The sequence below is a fragment of the Larimichthys crocea genome, chromosome XXI (genome assembly GCF_000972845.2).
Source record: "Larimichthys crocea isolate SSNF chromosome XXI, L_crocea_2.0, whole genome shotgun sequence".
In the NCBI taxonomy this organism is placed as follows: Eukaryota; Metazoa; Chordata; class Actinopteri; family Sciaenidae; genus Larimichthys; species Larimichthys crocea.
The window spans coordinates 1,374,702-1,391,317 of record NC_040031.1 but is presented as its reverse complement, the minus strand read 5'-3'; the positions used below and the strand labels follow the sequence as shown (position 1 = coordinate 1,391,317).

General features: G+C 39.8%; 1 protein-coding gene across 5 annotated transcripts in view; it reads left to right on the top strand.

The window, feature by feature from the left end:
* Positions 1-16,616, top strand: part of cadps2 (Ca++-dependent secretion activator 2) — a 238,811-nt gene that overhangs the window by 90,245 nt on the left and 131,950 nt on the right. For all 5 annotated transcript variants that reach the window (XM_027272724.1, XM_027272723.1, XM_027272727.1 and 2 more), the window contains exons 4-6: positions 13,701-13,781; positions 14,695-14,928; positions 15,347-15,468. In XM_027272724.1, coding sequence (XP_027128525.1) covers positions 13,701-13,781; positions 14,695-14,928; positions 15,347-15,468 — 437 coding nt within the window. The remainder of the gene's footprint in view (positions 1-13,700; positions 13,782-14,694; positions 14,929-15,346; positions 15,469-16,616) is intronic.

Here is a 16,616-nt window from a genome sequence, read left to right as displayed (position 1 = left end):
TCTAAGTTTCTAATGTGCTGTTCATGACTGTAATTTTGTGATTATCCTGAGTTCACAAGTTGTGACACAGATTAAAAAACCTGAGCCGGTGGAGGTTGACATTGTAATTTCATCTAGTCAAAATAAAACGCCTACAAAAAATGAGGATCATTGAACTGAGAGCAGAGGAGGAGGAGGAGGAGGTTAAAAACACAAACTGGAGAGACACGAGTGAGGCTCAGAGAGGTGTACACTTCTCTTTCAGTGATGGAAAAGATGGTGGGAGATAAAAATAGAAGAGAGGAAGATCTACAGCTGTGGAGGGAGGGAGAGTCCAGGTGTTTGGATCAGCTGGTCTCTGAGGAAAAACAGCAGTGACAGTCGAGACTGTGTGTGTGTGTGTGTGTGTGTGTGTTTACCCTACAAGATATTTATTATATTGCGATTTTAGAAAACTACAGTACAAAAGCACATAATACACAGGAAGTCAAAGCAAGAACTCTCAAGAAACACTTGAAACACTGCAAATTCAGGTTATATTTTGACTAGAAATTAGTTGGGCGAGGCCTTCAATAAAGTTCTGGGAAGGAACATGTGTCCGCTTAATATGAAGATCATGGGTGAAATTATGTATTGATAAGTTAAAATAAATAAAAATAAATAAATAAAAATCTTACAGTATTCACACAGTACTAACTGACAGTGAAACACTGAATCTTCCTTGGAAAGAAATATGCTATACAGTTCTGCTCTCTTCTCTTTAATCCAGTAAAAATAATGGTAGGTTTCACTCTTTGTTTACATTGATTCTGGGTGGAGCTGAGGTGGGTTGAATGAAGCCTGGTTACTCCAACAAGCCAGTGACGCCACCAACCTGTCAATTAAAGCCGCCACGCTGTTTAATGCATAACTTTAAGCCTTAATATAATTTGAACGGGTGAGTTATATAAAAGTTTAGACTACAGTTGTCATGGATGGGGAAATAAGCTATAGAGACCAAAATATTTTTTTCTTACAGGTTGTTTATTTCTGCTGTGAAGTTGGACTTTTACTATGGGAGCACAATTGACTCACTTCTGTAGGCAGCATCAAGTGGCTATTCAAGGAACTGCAGTCTTTGGCACCATGAATTGCGCCAAACTACAATAACTAACTTCCTGTTTGTGCTGTTTTTAGAAGAGCAGTGTGCACCTGTATTTTGCATCTGACACAGTATCGTTGGTTATATTATTAATGGTAAAGAATAATGTAACATTGCAACATCTATTTTGTTATAACGCACAAGGCGCGCCAGTGGAAGTCATCGCCAGCTTTCTGTTTTTACAATGAGTTTTTTATTTCCAGCGTTCAATTTTCAGATCCAGTTGGGCTCCTTCAGTTACAGGGTTGGTTGTTTAAAACCTTCTTCTTGTCTTCTTTGCTAGCAGCATTACACCAAAGGATTTCTATTCAGCCCTTGTTCGACAGATTTTACACTGACTACACCAAACATACAATTACAAGTGAGTGTAAATAAAAACAGGTTTGTTGTGAACACAGCTTCAGCCTCTCATCATTTTATCCATTTTTAGCCCTTTTAATTCTTTTATTTAGGGATGTTACTGCCAAAAACGAGGGCTTACTCAGCTGTGGGGGTCCTTCGATTTCTGTTTTGGTTCTGTCTGTGTGTGTCGTCTCGCATTAGCTGTAAGAGGCAGGTAGATGAACCTCTAATAAATTACGGGCATCTCCAGGCTTTAGCAGCAGTGACAGGAAGCTCTACACTTCTGTCTGCAAATTTTCTTTCTTCCCTTGAATGGCTTTCATGTTCTGCTGTGTTTTATTTCTTTTTTTCTTTTCTTTTTTTTTTTTCTTTAACTGATGGCAGGGTATAATTGTGTATTTTCTCTGTCAGTCTCTGTGGGTTTGTGCACAGCAGGTCGTTCAGTTTGTAATAATACAGCAGTTAAAGAAGCAATTTGTAAGTCCTGGCCACATGCTCCAAAACAATAGGGGCCAGCCTCAACCTGCTCATCACTTGCTCCACCCTCAAGGCATGACACTGAGATTGTTTACAGTTAGACATGAGAAAAAAAAACGAACCAAAAAAAACCCCAAAAACATTGCAATTTCCTCAAATGTCTTTTTTTTTTTTTTTTTACTTTTCCAAACTTCCAATCTTGTTTCATTTGGGTAGGTAACTATATACCGCTGAACCCACTTACAGTGGTATGACATTTCAATTACTGTTTTGCTTTGATTTGATTGTAATAAATGGATCATGGATTAAAATGCCTGAAATCATGACACTGATTTATACAAATGTTTCAATTAATAGTGAAATTCAAGCAAACAGCCTGAAGAATGCTTGCTTGTGAGTTTTGTGATAATGTAACATAAATGTTAATATGTCTAGTATAATTTTCCTCAATGGTTTCAATTCAAATCAGGTTTTTTATATTTTCATTACAGCTAGGGCTGCCACAAACGATTTTTTTGATAGTCACCTAATCACTGATTATTTTTTCGACTAGTCGACTAATCGGATCATACGTAAATTGACTGTCCCGGAGAGGGGCGGGTAGGTGGGCGCTGTAAAGCTCACAGGCAGACCCGTGAGCCACCTTCGCCCCAGAGTCTTTCCATGCCGACCCAGAGCCGCCGCGGAGGAAATGGGCCCGGCGGAGGCCAGCCAACGCCGGGGAGAGGTCCCACGAGGGGATCCTCCCGCACCGTGCGGCCGTCCCTGACCTGCCGAGTTGAATCCCCCGGGCAGACTGTGCGGAAGTTGCGGAAAAATCGCGGTGATTGGTTAAAATTGCAACACCGCCCTGAATTCACGGGGATTCGCTGAAGTTGCATTGAAGTTGCAAATGGCAACATCGTAAATTCCTGGATGGTCTGTGTTATGGTATGATTTACGGTACAGTCAGGCCTGACGCCTGATTTTGTTCGTCGACATAATTGTGACTAATAGACTAATCGTGGCAGCCCTAATTACAGCAAAGTAAAATCAGTTTCCTTGAAGCTAACTATAGTTGTATAGTTTTGTCATCAACATGGCTTAACTTCAGTAATGCTGAAAAGAAAACCTCCATAACATTTTCTATAGAGAAGTCAACAGTCCTAAAAAGCAAGGTTGATTTTAGATTGACGACATTTTCTGAATGATAGAATTCATCAAGAGTCACTTTGTGCCTTTGGTGAACACACTAAGACACTGCTAATCAACTAGAAATAAACACAAGGACACACATTTATTAAAAGGAACATGGTCATCTGACTTATTGTTTCAACAACTCATTTATTACTCCTAAGGTTGATGAAACCTTTTTCAGAATCACTTAAAGAATGACTTCACACACTTAAAGCAAAGGTGGTCAAAGTTGACCCCTTCATCTACATCTACAGTGTTTGACTAAAGTAGCTGACCTGCTGCTTTTTTGGCTTTGTTCAGCTCAGCACATGAAGTGCCTGAGTGTAATAAGCGAAATCATAGCGTGTTTTAAATGAAAATATTCTCCTCTTTCTCCTTCATTCTTTGTACAGTCATGAGTAGGGATGTAACGATGAATCGTGACACGATTAAAAATCGGTACAAATGCATGACAACTTGCATTGGTTGACAGAAAAAATGAATCACGATTCTTGGCGAATGCGAGAGAAGTAGGATATGTTCTTTTTTGTCTTTTTTTAATTAGAAATAGGTTACGTTATCTTAAAAAAACTGGTTGGTGATTCATTTGTCCAACGTCAGGCGTGAGAGGCAAAGTAACATTACGCCACCTCGAGAGGAAAACTGCACATCACACCAGTTAACAGCAGTTTACTGTGAGATTGTTTCTAAAGAAAGCAGATATTTGTCATGTGTTTTGTTGTTTAAGATGTAAGTTGCACTTTTTCTAAGAACACAAACTGTTTGAGAGTTTCTGTAAAAAAAGACTTTTTTCCTACAAATAAAAAGATCATTTTATTTGATCATAATTTGTCTGTAGCTCATTTGGATAAAAAATAATAATAATTGAGAAAATTGTATCGTGAACAAAAAATCGCGACTCGAATCGAGTCGTGAGTTGAGTGTATCGTTACATCCCTAGTCATGAGATTAAACAGTTCAGGATAAAGGCCCAGTATCAGAGTGTGGTACAGCATAATGAATCCATTTGTCTTTACAGAATATTTAGTTTCTAGAAGCTTGTTGATGTATTGATTATACTCACAGGGACAGATGGTGAATTGCTGTTGTTGGCGAGCTAGCTGCCAACATCTTGCAGTAAGTCAGTCGCTTCTTCCCCATTCTATTAACATTTAACACCATTTTAGCTTTTCATTTTTCAACACAAATAGAGATCAAACGAAGCTCACTGAGCTAACAAGCTAGCGGTCAGTTACCCAGATGTTCGACATATTTGTAACGTCGACTTCTGTGTTATTGCTTTCTGCAAACCATTCCAAAATGCCGTTGTGACCAGGCCTTAGATGCTTTCACACCTGATCAGTTCAAGCAGACTCATTTGCGTTTACATTCATTCGCCCAGCTGGTGCGATAGATACTAGCAGATAGATGATTTTAGCACGGTCATGAAATCTGTTCAGGAAGCAATCATAATAATTAATTTTCATGAGCTACGTATTCATGCAAATTGTTTGGTAACCACAGTAACGTGTGGGTGTTTTCCAAAAGCTGTTAAAACTACTGTGCTTCAGTCCTACCCCTGTACTTTGTCAGTTCATTAAGTCCATTAAAAAGTGTGTGATATCAATCCCACAGTAATAAGCCACAAATCATTACTGTAGTCATATGCATACATGTTGCTCCCTGACCAATCATCACTCGCCATCTTTCATGACGTGTGTAATGTCACTTACTTTTGGGAACTATGATGTAAACAATGGCGGTGTGTCTGATATTGACAGTCTTGGGCTTTAAAAAGAAAGAAAATGCGTTGATGAGCCTTTTCTCTGCTTCACAGTTTGATTCATGTTTTGTTTCCTTGGGCAAGATACTGAACCCCAAATTGTTCCCAGAGGCTGTGCCATTGGTGTGCGAATGTGCATGAATGGTTAGCTCCTAAAACTGATGAGCAGTTGGCACCTTGCGTAGCAGCCATCAGTGTATAATGTGTGTGAATGGGTGAATGAGATATCTAGTGTAAAAGTGCTTTTAGTGGTCAGAAGACTAGAAAGGCGCTATATAAGTACAGTCTATTTACCATTAACCGTTCACTGTATTTATAGTTGTGCATGGAAGATCTTTCTGTGCTCCTCCTGGAACATATCATAGATAGAAAAAAACAACAACACAGTAGTCTTTTGTTAGTGAATCATCCCAGATGCGGCTCTGTGAGGCATTTGTCAGCCACCATGACTACTACACAAGATAAAACGTTTGATTGTTTTCACCCGACGCCCACTGCTGTTCCAGAACAGACATGGGCTGACACTCGGGCTGTTATCATCTTGTCTGACCCCAGCCTTAGTGCTTACTTAGACACCTTCCTCCATGCGTTAAGTCTGTGTCTGACAGTATGATGTGTGGAATTTGCCTCTCTGACACACTGACACGTCACACGTTTGAAGCCGGTTGTCATAGAAAAGCTCTGTGAGGCAGAATTAGAAGCCAAGAAAGAAGACATAATAGAAGTCATGGTAACAAAGCCAAAGCCAAGAAAGAAGACATAATAGAAGTCATGGTAACAAAGCCAGCGCATGCTGTGTGTGCGCGTCTGTGTGTGTGTGTTTGCTTGTTAATTTCAGTACATGCAGCCAAACTGTGGGTGTGTCAGTAATTGTCTCTCTCATCCTCTTTAGGGGAGGCAAATTAAAAATTAAGCAGAAGCTTTAATGAATTTCATATCTATTATACCCTGTATTTTCCTCAGGAAGTTCAGTGTGTGTGAATTTAATCATCGACCTCAGAATTTTAGCCTAACCGAAGTTTTGAAGGTCAGTAAAGGTTGTTTCATTTAAGAAAGTTTTTTTTCTTTTTGATTTGAAGAAAATTATCTCTGATTTTTCACTTTGATTGTACCAAAGGCGTAATTTAGGAACTTTATTTTTGCAAAGATGTGTCTCATGGGTTACCGTCCACATCAAATAAAATGTGTGGAACTGAATCAGACATTGCTGAACCTGTTGTGCAGCTCAAAATTTGTATTTATATTTAACTAATTTATCTTGTTTCTTTGCATGCAGGGTGTTTAATTTGTGTTATTGGCTTCTGTTATTTCATAATGTGGCGTATAAACCTCTTAGTGTAACTATGCCTCTGAAACGTGTTGTATAGAGAGTGTGATTAGTGTTGCACAGACTGTGAGCACTGTTATCTCAGTGCAGTTAATTACATCTGAGCATAATTAACCAGAGACACGACCAGGAATGCAAAGTAATGGCGTGCAGCAGTTGCTGTTTTTTTTTTTTTTTTTTTTTTTTGGGGGGGGGGTTCTGACCACAAAGTTAATCACACACCCCGCAAACAATCAGTTCAGACAAAGTGCTTCTGGGTAACACTTTGATCATCATCTTTGAGGAATCAGAGTTTTGCCAAGTTGACTTTTTTTCAGAGAACTGAAACAAGAACAAAAAGAAAGAAAAAGTCCTCTAGCAAAACCGAAATAGTCAGAGTAAATAATGAAATATATGAAAGTAAAATGTAGTGACACAAGTAAAGGAAGGAGGTTTTCTTCAAAGGTATCTTATCATGCTCAGTTTTTATTACAGTTAATATTATACATTAGTGTTATTAATGATTTATTATGAAAGTATAAACACAGCTTGATTTTCACCACCACTCTTAAAAACACTGATGCCTCTCAATGGGAGCTAAACAAAACTTGTCACGGACATGTACACGTTTGACCTCCATCACTCTGATTAGAGTTGCACGGTACCCACAGTACCCCGCGGTGCCAAATCGTAATGGTTCCTACTATACTAGAAATTCTACATGACGGTACTGCCGTGGATTACTATACTACTGTTGCCAGTTTCTGCTACACAACGGCCGCCTCTACTCTCCTCCTAGCTTCTCACTGCATGCTCTCCCTCGGAATTCAAACCAACATGGCAACTACTGCAACCGAACTACACAGCTGCTGAATGATTGGCTGTTTGCCTTTTACTGGTGACGTCCGGGGATATGATAGGCACGCTGGGTCCGCCCGTCTGTTAGCTGATTGGCTGTTTGTGTGTTTCTGCCGGCAAGAACGAACTCTATGAAGACATCTCCGCTTCGATAGAAACTCGCTTCAAAACAAACAACAAACTAAAGTTCTGTCACACCCAGACGGCTTACAGTCACAAACACGAGACAACACACTCACCATGGCAGAAGCACCGGGCCCGAGCGGCAAGTCTGCCGCAGCGTCGTCAGTGGCAACACAAATTTTGCTCATAAAAACAAACTCATTGTTTCAAATTTGTTGCAGTCTTATTCCTACTTCACAAGTATTATGTTTATCATGCATCAAACCACATTATAAGTAATTAATAAGTATTTATAACTTGTACAAATACATTGCAGTTCATAAAAATAATAATAATTAAAAAAAGGCTGCGGTATCGCGATAATACCTGGAGCCGCGATGGGAGTTAATTAGGACTCAGTGATCAGCACACCTCATCAGTAACGACAACAGAATGACAAAGGTTGTCTGTTAGTTTTCATCTCTGGATGTCAGAGGCTCAGCAGTCTGCACACGTCGACCTCGTTTCTGAAAGATTCTGCCGAATGACGTGTCAACAGAAAGAAAATGGAAAGAAACGCCTGTCAAATCATCCATGACCAAATCTCTCCATCTCTTATCAATTAGTGAAGGCGGATGTCAGGCCTGACAGGAAGTGGTAACATGAGATGACTGCTAAGTCTCCACTACTCATCCACTCCCCCTCAGGTGCTGAACTACTTTTTGTGTTTCATAAGCAAATCTTGCTCAGGTTATTGAGCCTGTCCTTCTGTGGCTGACGCTATAACTGGTCCCCAGTATGTGTTCAGAGACTGTCAGTGACACATTGTTAATTTACAAAAAAGTGTTTTCTTTACTGCAGTATGGAGATTTTGAGGATTGTTTTTTAATATTAGTATGGTATCAAAGTATAAAATTCTGCTATCATGATAACATTACCCTGGAATATTTAGTTTTTGGTAACAGGATCATCATGGTGAGGAAGAAAGGAGAGAAAGGGATGGTGACCAAGCGGCAACCTCTGTGGCTGTGAAGTGAAGACAAAGTGTCAGGAACTGCAGTTTGTCAAACGGCCACTTGAAGCTGGCTGCAGAACACATGTATCTCTATAATTATATTTATATTATATTTCAAGTTACCTGTCATTCAGTCTTCAGTCAGCCCGCCTCAGGTCCACCAATGATCCACGTCTTTGATGATTTTTAGATTAGCCGGGAGGCAGGACTGCCAAGATAGCGGTGACCAGAGCCACCGCACTCCGAGCTTCAAAGCGGCTCTTCAGAAACCTACAGGTCTTGTCACGGATCTGTCCTTTATACTGTCAATGATGGTGATGATAAAAAAGCGATCAGAAAAAAGCCAAACATGGCTGGTATGATGGTGGTTGTTCCTTTGGTTGATCATATTCCTATAATCCTGGAAAATGTCAACAACTGTTAGATAGACAGATTGTCTCTAAATGTTTGAGACATTCACAGTCCTTAGAAGCTGAATCCTAATGTCCTTTGTGATTCTGACATTTTCTCTGACTTTTGTGGTATAGAATGATATGTTGTAATTTTTGGATGGACTGTGATGAAACCATAACATTTTCCAAATTACTATCTACTGGCCAACTGACAAGATTTATCATTTTATCGCTCTAAAGGCTGAACTAATGGGTGTTTTCTGCTTCCGTTCACCCTAAAACACCTCTGTGATAAGCAACTAAAGACTATTTTCTGTCAAGCACTACAAACAGAAACTGAAGAACGCTGAGATCAAGATGTTTGAAGGAAAGAGCTGCTGGCTGCCAACAGAAGGTTAAAATGTAAGCGTCACAGATTGGACCTGACGTGTTCACCTGTGGTTGTGGCTCCTGTTTGATTTTATGTTTGTTTGTTTTTTTTAGTTTTTTGCTCCTCAGTGTTTTCTCTTAAGCTGCAGGCCTACAAAACTTGAGAGAAACTTGTTTCTCTGTAAATGAGACACTGACAGCTGATTTTTAACTGATTTCTCTGGGATCCATTTTGGTACAAGCCCAAATTAAACAGCTTAACTCTTCTCTGTGTTATCAGCTCTGAAGGTTCCACTTGTCTCTTTGGCTTCAGGCCAGTTTGCATCAGAGCTGTTTTATCTCCAATTGTCATTTTAGACGCCTCTGCTAATCACAGACTTGTGAAACGGGGCACTGTTTTCTGCCCAGTAAGCAAACCTTGTTTAATTTCATCAGCATGCTTTCATCTTCTCTTTGAGTCTCACTTACATCAAGTTTAACAGATGACTTCCTGGCTGATCCTGTGAAGCTCTTAAACAGCACAGCTCTCTGTGGTGAAGGTGAAACTGTGCGGCAACGGTGAACAATAGTTTCAAGACTCAGGGACACTTTGAACTCAATCAGTTCATAAAGTTTCTCTCCTCGCTTTAATAATGAATACATACTAGTTTACAGCCTGAAAAGAGGAGACTCAATTCCAACCAGAAAAACAGAAGACAAAGACACATCAACAAGGACTTGTACATTTAGCAGCGGCTGTGTTTAAGCAGTTGTTGAACTCTCTGATAGCTCAACATTATGTCAAATCTTGTAAATTGTTGGGTAGCTCAGGTGGTAGACTTTAGCTTGTTTGATCTCTGGCTTCTCCATATGTCAAAGTGTCCTTAGGCAGGACACTAAACCCCAAATATTTTTTCCAAATGTAAGTCTTGGCTAAATGAGTGTAATGCCAGTTGCTTCAAGGTGGAAATAAAGGGGATTTAACCAAGGCTTGTTAAACCATAATTAAAACACACTGTGAGCTTATTGTGTTTGTCAGTCACTAGAGCCTGGAAATCCTAATCCGGGCCAAAAGGGATGGGACCAGTACTCGAGTTGAGGGGGGATGGGGGGGTGGCATCCCCCCTGGGGGAAAAATGGTCAAAATCATCCCTCTTCTAAAATGGTCATCCCTTCTTCCATCCCTTATGGCATTTTATCAATGCATGTGAAAATTACTTATATTTAACACTGGAAATAGAATTACCATTCGACATTTAGGGGGGCTTTATGATAATCAGTCTATTACCTATGACAGCGGTTTTCAAAGTGTGAGGCGTGCCTCCCTTGGGGGGCACCAGAGGACTTCAGGGGAGGCGCGGTGGGGAAAAAAATAAAAATATATCTTACAAAGATATGTGTCTTATCACTGTGTGATGAAAACTCGGCGAGCTAGCCCCCAAAGAGTAGCAAAAAAAAATCCACAAAACGACACAGTATGTCTTATCTTTGCTGTTTTGTTTCAAAAGTTCTATTTCAGCGCGAAGAAACGCTGCTAATGTCTCTGCTAATGTCTCTGCTTTAGTTTGAATCAGTCATGAAGCTCCTGGTTGTTACATAAAGACAAAGAGGCTTTGACAGTGAAGTGTGACCTCTTAATGTGATAAACTACCTTTGAGTTTACTTCATTCTGGATCGTTATTGGTGGGTCAAAGGTGAATGTGGGCGGTACTAATAGATTCTCCTGACTCTGATTGGTCATCAGGTGACAGGTGTCAATCATCCACTCTCTGTGTTGTTTTAGCCTAAAGGCCAACTCACACCGGACGCGGAACGGAAGCGGAACGGAAGCAGAACGGAAGCGGAACGGCACCGCAGCAAATAGAAGCCAGTCTAGTCAATGAGAGCACTCACACAGGGCGCGGCTCAGCAGTGGATCAGCAGCGGATCAGAAGCGTCCCAGAAGCGGCTCTCCATGCCACGGCGCGAGCATTCTGTAGCATTTCTATTTTTGACGCGAGCCGCGGCTAAACCTCGTAAATTTCAACAGAGCACTTCGCACCAGACAGGAAATCCAACACAGAATCAACATAATAAACTTCCGCCCCCTTTCAAAATAAAACACAATACGCAGTTCATGTAGCTTTTTATAACTTCACATCAACGTTACGTCATGACCGGTGGCACCAGGTGATCAAAGATCAATCAAAGGGTCTCAACATGAACGATGAGAGACTAATTGTTGAAGTGGAACATCACACAATAATTTATGACACAACAGATGCTTTTTATAATCTCCTCCACATCGGAGAAGCAAAGTCAGCTGTTTGTTGTTGTTGTTTTCTTTATACACAGTTTATGGCGGGGTTTCTCGTATGTCCAGGATTCCCGCGTGATCTCCTGATCTCGCGAGAATACGGTCGGCTCGCTACGCTGCCGTTCCGCGGCTGATCCGCGTCCGGTGTGAGTTGACGCCGGGCAAAGGACCGTTCCGCTGCCGTTCCGCCTCCCGTGTTAGCAGCACCGCTAGCTGCTACCTGCTGCTTCACATAGACATATATACATACACACACACACACACACACACACACACACACACACATACATACATACATACATACATATATATATATATATATATATGTGTTCACATGTAATGCTCTTTATTCAGAAACCCTCATGTCACATCTACATTTCAGGATCTGGTTATTATAGACACAGATTAAATGTTAAATATAAATATTTCAATATTTATCATCACAGTAACAGTGTTACACACATTAGTAGCTGTAAACACTCAGCATTAGAAAAATACATACGTTGGTTTGGTGCTTACATAAGGAGTAAACATTTATAATCATCACTTTAAAAGTTACATACGTTGTTTTTGGTGCCTGTTTGTTTCCCAGATATATTAGTGTGTGTGTGAATGGGTGTATAAGAGGCATTAACTTAAAGAACTTTGTAGAAAGGCGCTTTATGAAGTTCAGTCCATTTCCTTGTATTAGTTTACGGGCAGACCTGCCATTTCCAATATGGCGGACCCGTTGACGTATCGCGACCAACGACCAATCCGCTCAATGCGGCGTCTATGTATATATGCTGCTTCATATTCTTTTAATACCGCTTGTTTCAAACATTGCGTCGTCTTAAAACTCAAAGTCTTCTTTCCTCCTCCTTAAATAGTGTTTTTTTAAGTGAATATGTTTTTTAACAAAAATGTGTTTAAATGTATTTAAATGTTTAAAAACACACAAAGATGTTAAAAACATACACAAAGTTGTGTTTAAAAAATATTTGAGCACATTCACAAATAAAGATATTTAAAATGTTTTTACAAATATGTTTAAAAAAGATGTGAATGACATGATGTCCATAGTTAAGTGGTTATTGTTTCTTTCCGATAAATAGTATTGTCGTGTGCAGGCCATGCAACTGAGAATGCAAGCTATGAATCAGATGGGATTTAGGATTTGCCATGTCTAGCAAGTCACCCTAAAATTGACTAGAATGCAGGAAATTGCATCTAAGAAATACAAATTTTTCTGGGGGAGCACCCCCGGGCCCCCGTGCTGGAAAATATGTCACATAAATAAAAAATTACACCATCCCCCCTGGTTTCATTTTACAACTCGACTACTGGATGGGACCTTGGTAGAATTCAGGTCGGGGAAAGAAGCGGCATCTAACAATGGTTAGTTTGGTGCTCTGAGACAGCTGTAAAGCTGACACACTGTAAAACATGCCTCTCTTTGCACAGAAGATCCTTGGCCTGTGGCAAAGTCTCGTGGCCTAGGAAGTCAGTTTTAGGACAGAAGAACATTTTACCCTACAGTCACTGTTAAACAGATTTTACACATCAAAGTCCTTACTCAGCTATTGGGGAGTACTACTGCACATGTGACAGAAGTTGTATGAAACCTTTGCCGTGTGAAATCTGATAAATTTGGTTAGACGTGATGCATCTTCAACACCAATATGCATCATGTCTAACCAAATTTTTCTTTGCAAATGGGAGCTCTAAATCCATCTTGAAGGTCCAGTGTGCAGGATATAGTGGTATCAGTGAAGTAGCAAATTGTAAGCAACTCATACGCTGTCTGAGGTGAGGGCTAGGAGAACTTATAGTGGCTGTGAAACTGAGGAAAAAGGTGAAAGGCCCTATTCAGATCCAGTGTTGAGGTCGTCCGTTTTGGGCTACTATAGTCACATAAGGCAAGAGTTTACTACCTAATACAACTGTGCTAAGCGCCAAGGTGAAATAAACTGTAGAGACCACATGAGACAGATTTTAGGAAGCTTGAGGGTCATGAACAAAATTTTGTTTTTTCTTACTTAACTTTTTTTTTTATGGTGAATGATGTCCTCAGTTCTTTCAAGCCACAAAAGAGACGATTAGGAGAAGTTGACTATAAAGACCCTATAAGGCATAATTTAGAGGTTTCCTATTCATTTCAATAGAGTGAGTGTTTTCTTGGAGCAGCATCCGGTGGACACCAGACAAGCTGAACACTCAGCAGCTGTAACTCTTGTAACACTCAAAACTACTACACAAACAACTAAATATTACTCTTCTGTAATTGGTAGAGAGGGACTTTATCTTGATGAAGTGGTTGAAACTCTAATTTCAGACCCTCAATCCTGATTGGCTAATTGCTGCCCGTTGTTACCGCCTCAGGTGCTAATTAGTCTGTCAGTACAACTGAGCACATACACAAATGCACTTCTACAGTTTGTCTCTCGTTCACCTTTTGATTGGTGTATTGATTTTGTAGCCCTCTATTTGGCTGACTGATGAGACTCACTTTCTAATTTTTTCTCAGCTGGACAACGTGGACGAGCAGGCGGCCCAGATCCGCAGAGAGCTGGATGGAAGATTACAGCTGGCTGAGAAGATTTCCAGGGTGAGAAACACACACTATTAACAGTTAAACCAAAACTTGTCAAAATCATGTCTAATTCTGGACTAGTCAATTTGTGTTTATTTTGACAATCGCACTAATATGAGACATAATAAACCCACTTTAAAACCACCAATCAATTAATGCAGCTTTAGAGCTTCAGAGTGACATCATGCATTGATTATCCAAAATATAAAAAATTCATTTTCTTTAGAGTCACTTACAAGAGCTGCAAAGATTAGTCGATCTGACCTAATTTGGTCTGATTTACAGTAAGCTTCTGAAACGTGAATACTTTAATGCTGGTTTCTTCAGTCCTCTATGACAGGAAAATAAACAAAACAAGACATGTAAGGATGTCAGTATATGCTTTAAGGAACACTGATCATCATTTTTTTACCATTTTCTGATGTTTTATGGACCAAACCACTAAAAGTTTAATGGTAAAATAACAAGAAAATAATCAAATATGAATATAATATAATTAATATGAAGTAATTACCAAAAATCACATGCTTTCTTGTCCAGATGCTGAGTTTAAAAAATCTACCGCTCCACTAACAACTCTGTTACCTTCCCTAACTAAAAACGTTTCCACATACAGAGGAATCAAAAAGAGCACAAGCTGACAGATATCTCCACAACAGCTAAAAGTTTGTTATCATGTGTTTCACAGAAACTTTAGGTATGTTTTTAGTGATTGTATCAGTTGATAGTTTCGTAGACAACAACTTCATCTAAGTTGTGGATGAAACAAATTAAGTTACGTTTTCTGACCTCACTTTTTTGGCAATGATGTTATAATTTAACTGCCCAAAACTTTACTTTACAACCCCAGTTGTTTAAAATAGTACACCCTGATGTGAAGTAAACCTTTGTGTTGATGATGAGCTGTGACCGAATGTCTGTCCTGCAGGAGAGGAGATACCCAAAGTTTGTCTCTGCTGACATGGAGCCTCTTTACGTGGAGGAGCTGCGTTCGTCAGTCAACCTGCTCATGGCGAACCTAGAGAGTCTGCCGGTGTCCAAAGGAGGTCCAGACTTCAAACAGAAGCTCAAACGCTCCTCCATGAACAACTCCTTCCTGGACATGGGAGATGAAGGAGACATCCTGTCCAAGTCTGACGTTGTGCTGTCTTTTACTCTGGAGGTGTGTGTGTGTGTGTGTTTGGATGTGAACAGGTCTGATCTGCTGATAGTTTGCTCACAAGATAACCGTTGAAACCATCATGTGGTTTCATTACACATAACAAGAGACAATGAGGAAGAAATGCATCAAATCTTGACAGTGCACCATGTTGCACTCTAGTGTTATATAGTTTAGCTGTTTGTGAGAAAATATTTGAACCACAATTTTAATCTTTCATTAACCGTGTAAACTGTCTGTCATTAACTTTTGATCATTGATTGGGCAAAACATTGAAAAAACAGAGCTTTGAATATGTCACCTTTGACTGTTTTCTGGTATGACAGAATGATTAATTGAAAAAGTAATTGGCACAATTATCATAGAACACTGAATGTTTGGGATGTAATTTGAAGTTTCAACGCTCTCCTTGTGTTTGAAGATTGTGATCGTGGAGGTCCAAGGTCTAAAGTCTGTGGCTCCAAACCGGATCGTTTACTGCACCATGGAGGTGGATGGAGGAGAGAAGCTGCAGACAGACCAAGCTGAAGCCTCCAGACCACAGTGAGTCTGCTTCTTCTTGCTCTATTCAGAGTGTCTCAGGTGTCAAATGGAATAAAAATTGCATACTTTAAATACCTGTCGTCACAGTACACTTGTGTAAGTTGCATACTTGGGCACAAATGGCATGTCTTAAACTGATATTTGTGGTAAAACCTTCCCTCTTCAGGAGAAGAATGTGAAAAACGCAAAACACATTTCTGAGTGCAGATGGTAGCATTGTTGAGCATCTGGACACCTCTGAATGATACAGCTTTGCTTATATGTAGATATAAAAGGTGATGTGTGTGTGTGGAAAAGACTGGTCACCACATGATTCCTGATTCAAATCAGTGAATAGAAACAAGACTTAGAACAAGGACACTGGATTAATTGCGAGTGGAATTACTAACTCCAAGTGTAACAGGCTAACCTGTACTACAGTATAGTAACATAAAAATTGTTCTAAGTTTGAGGTTTGTATCGATTCATTCAAGTAAATCCTGGTTCAGACTGGCCCTCGTTGAGAAAACCATCTGAAGAAGGTGCACACATGCGACAGGAGTTTTCAGTTGTTGTTGAGACATTTCCATTATAAAAAACGTTAATCCACTTTCTCAAATGTTTGGCGTAGATAAAGACAACAGTTGATGACAGTCGTCACACACAACAACGAGGAACACTAACGAACCAGGTTAATGATGCCAGACAGTGTTTTTAGGTTTCCCCCACTAGGCAGTTTGACCAGAAGAAACCTCTTGGATGAAAGGTGAAACCTCTTCATGGAACTACAACCAAGTCCACATTTTTAACTCTTCTTAAACAAAGATGACCTGGATGACTTATTTATTTATTTGCCTAATTCATTTTATGTAATAAAATTATGGCTTTGTGTGAAAGGTCCACCACTTTGTTTATGAAATATCTCTGCAACTATTGATTGGGTTGCCATGAAACATTAATGTCACCCAGAGGATGAACCCTACTGATGATGGTGACTCTTCCTTCAGTGCAACTATTCACTATTTAAAATGTATCAGTACATTGTTTTATGACTAATTACTTGCTAAACTAATGATATTCCCACCAGCCACAGCTGGACTTTTAAAAGAACTTCCACACCCACAGTCACATTTTGGATTTACATTTTATTCTCACATAATGAGTTTTCT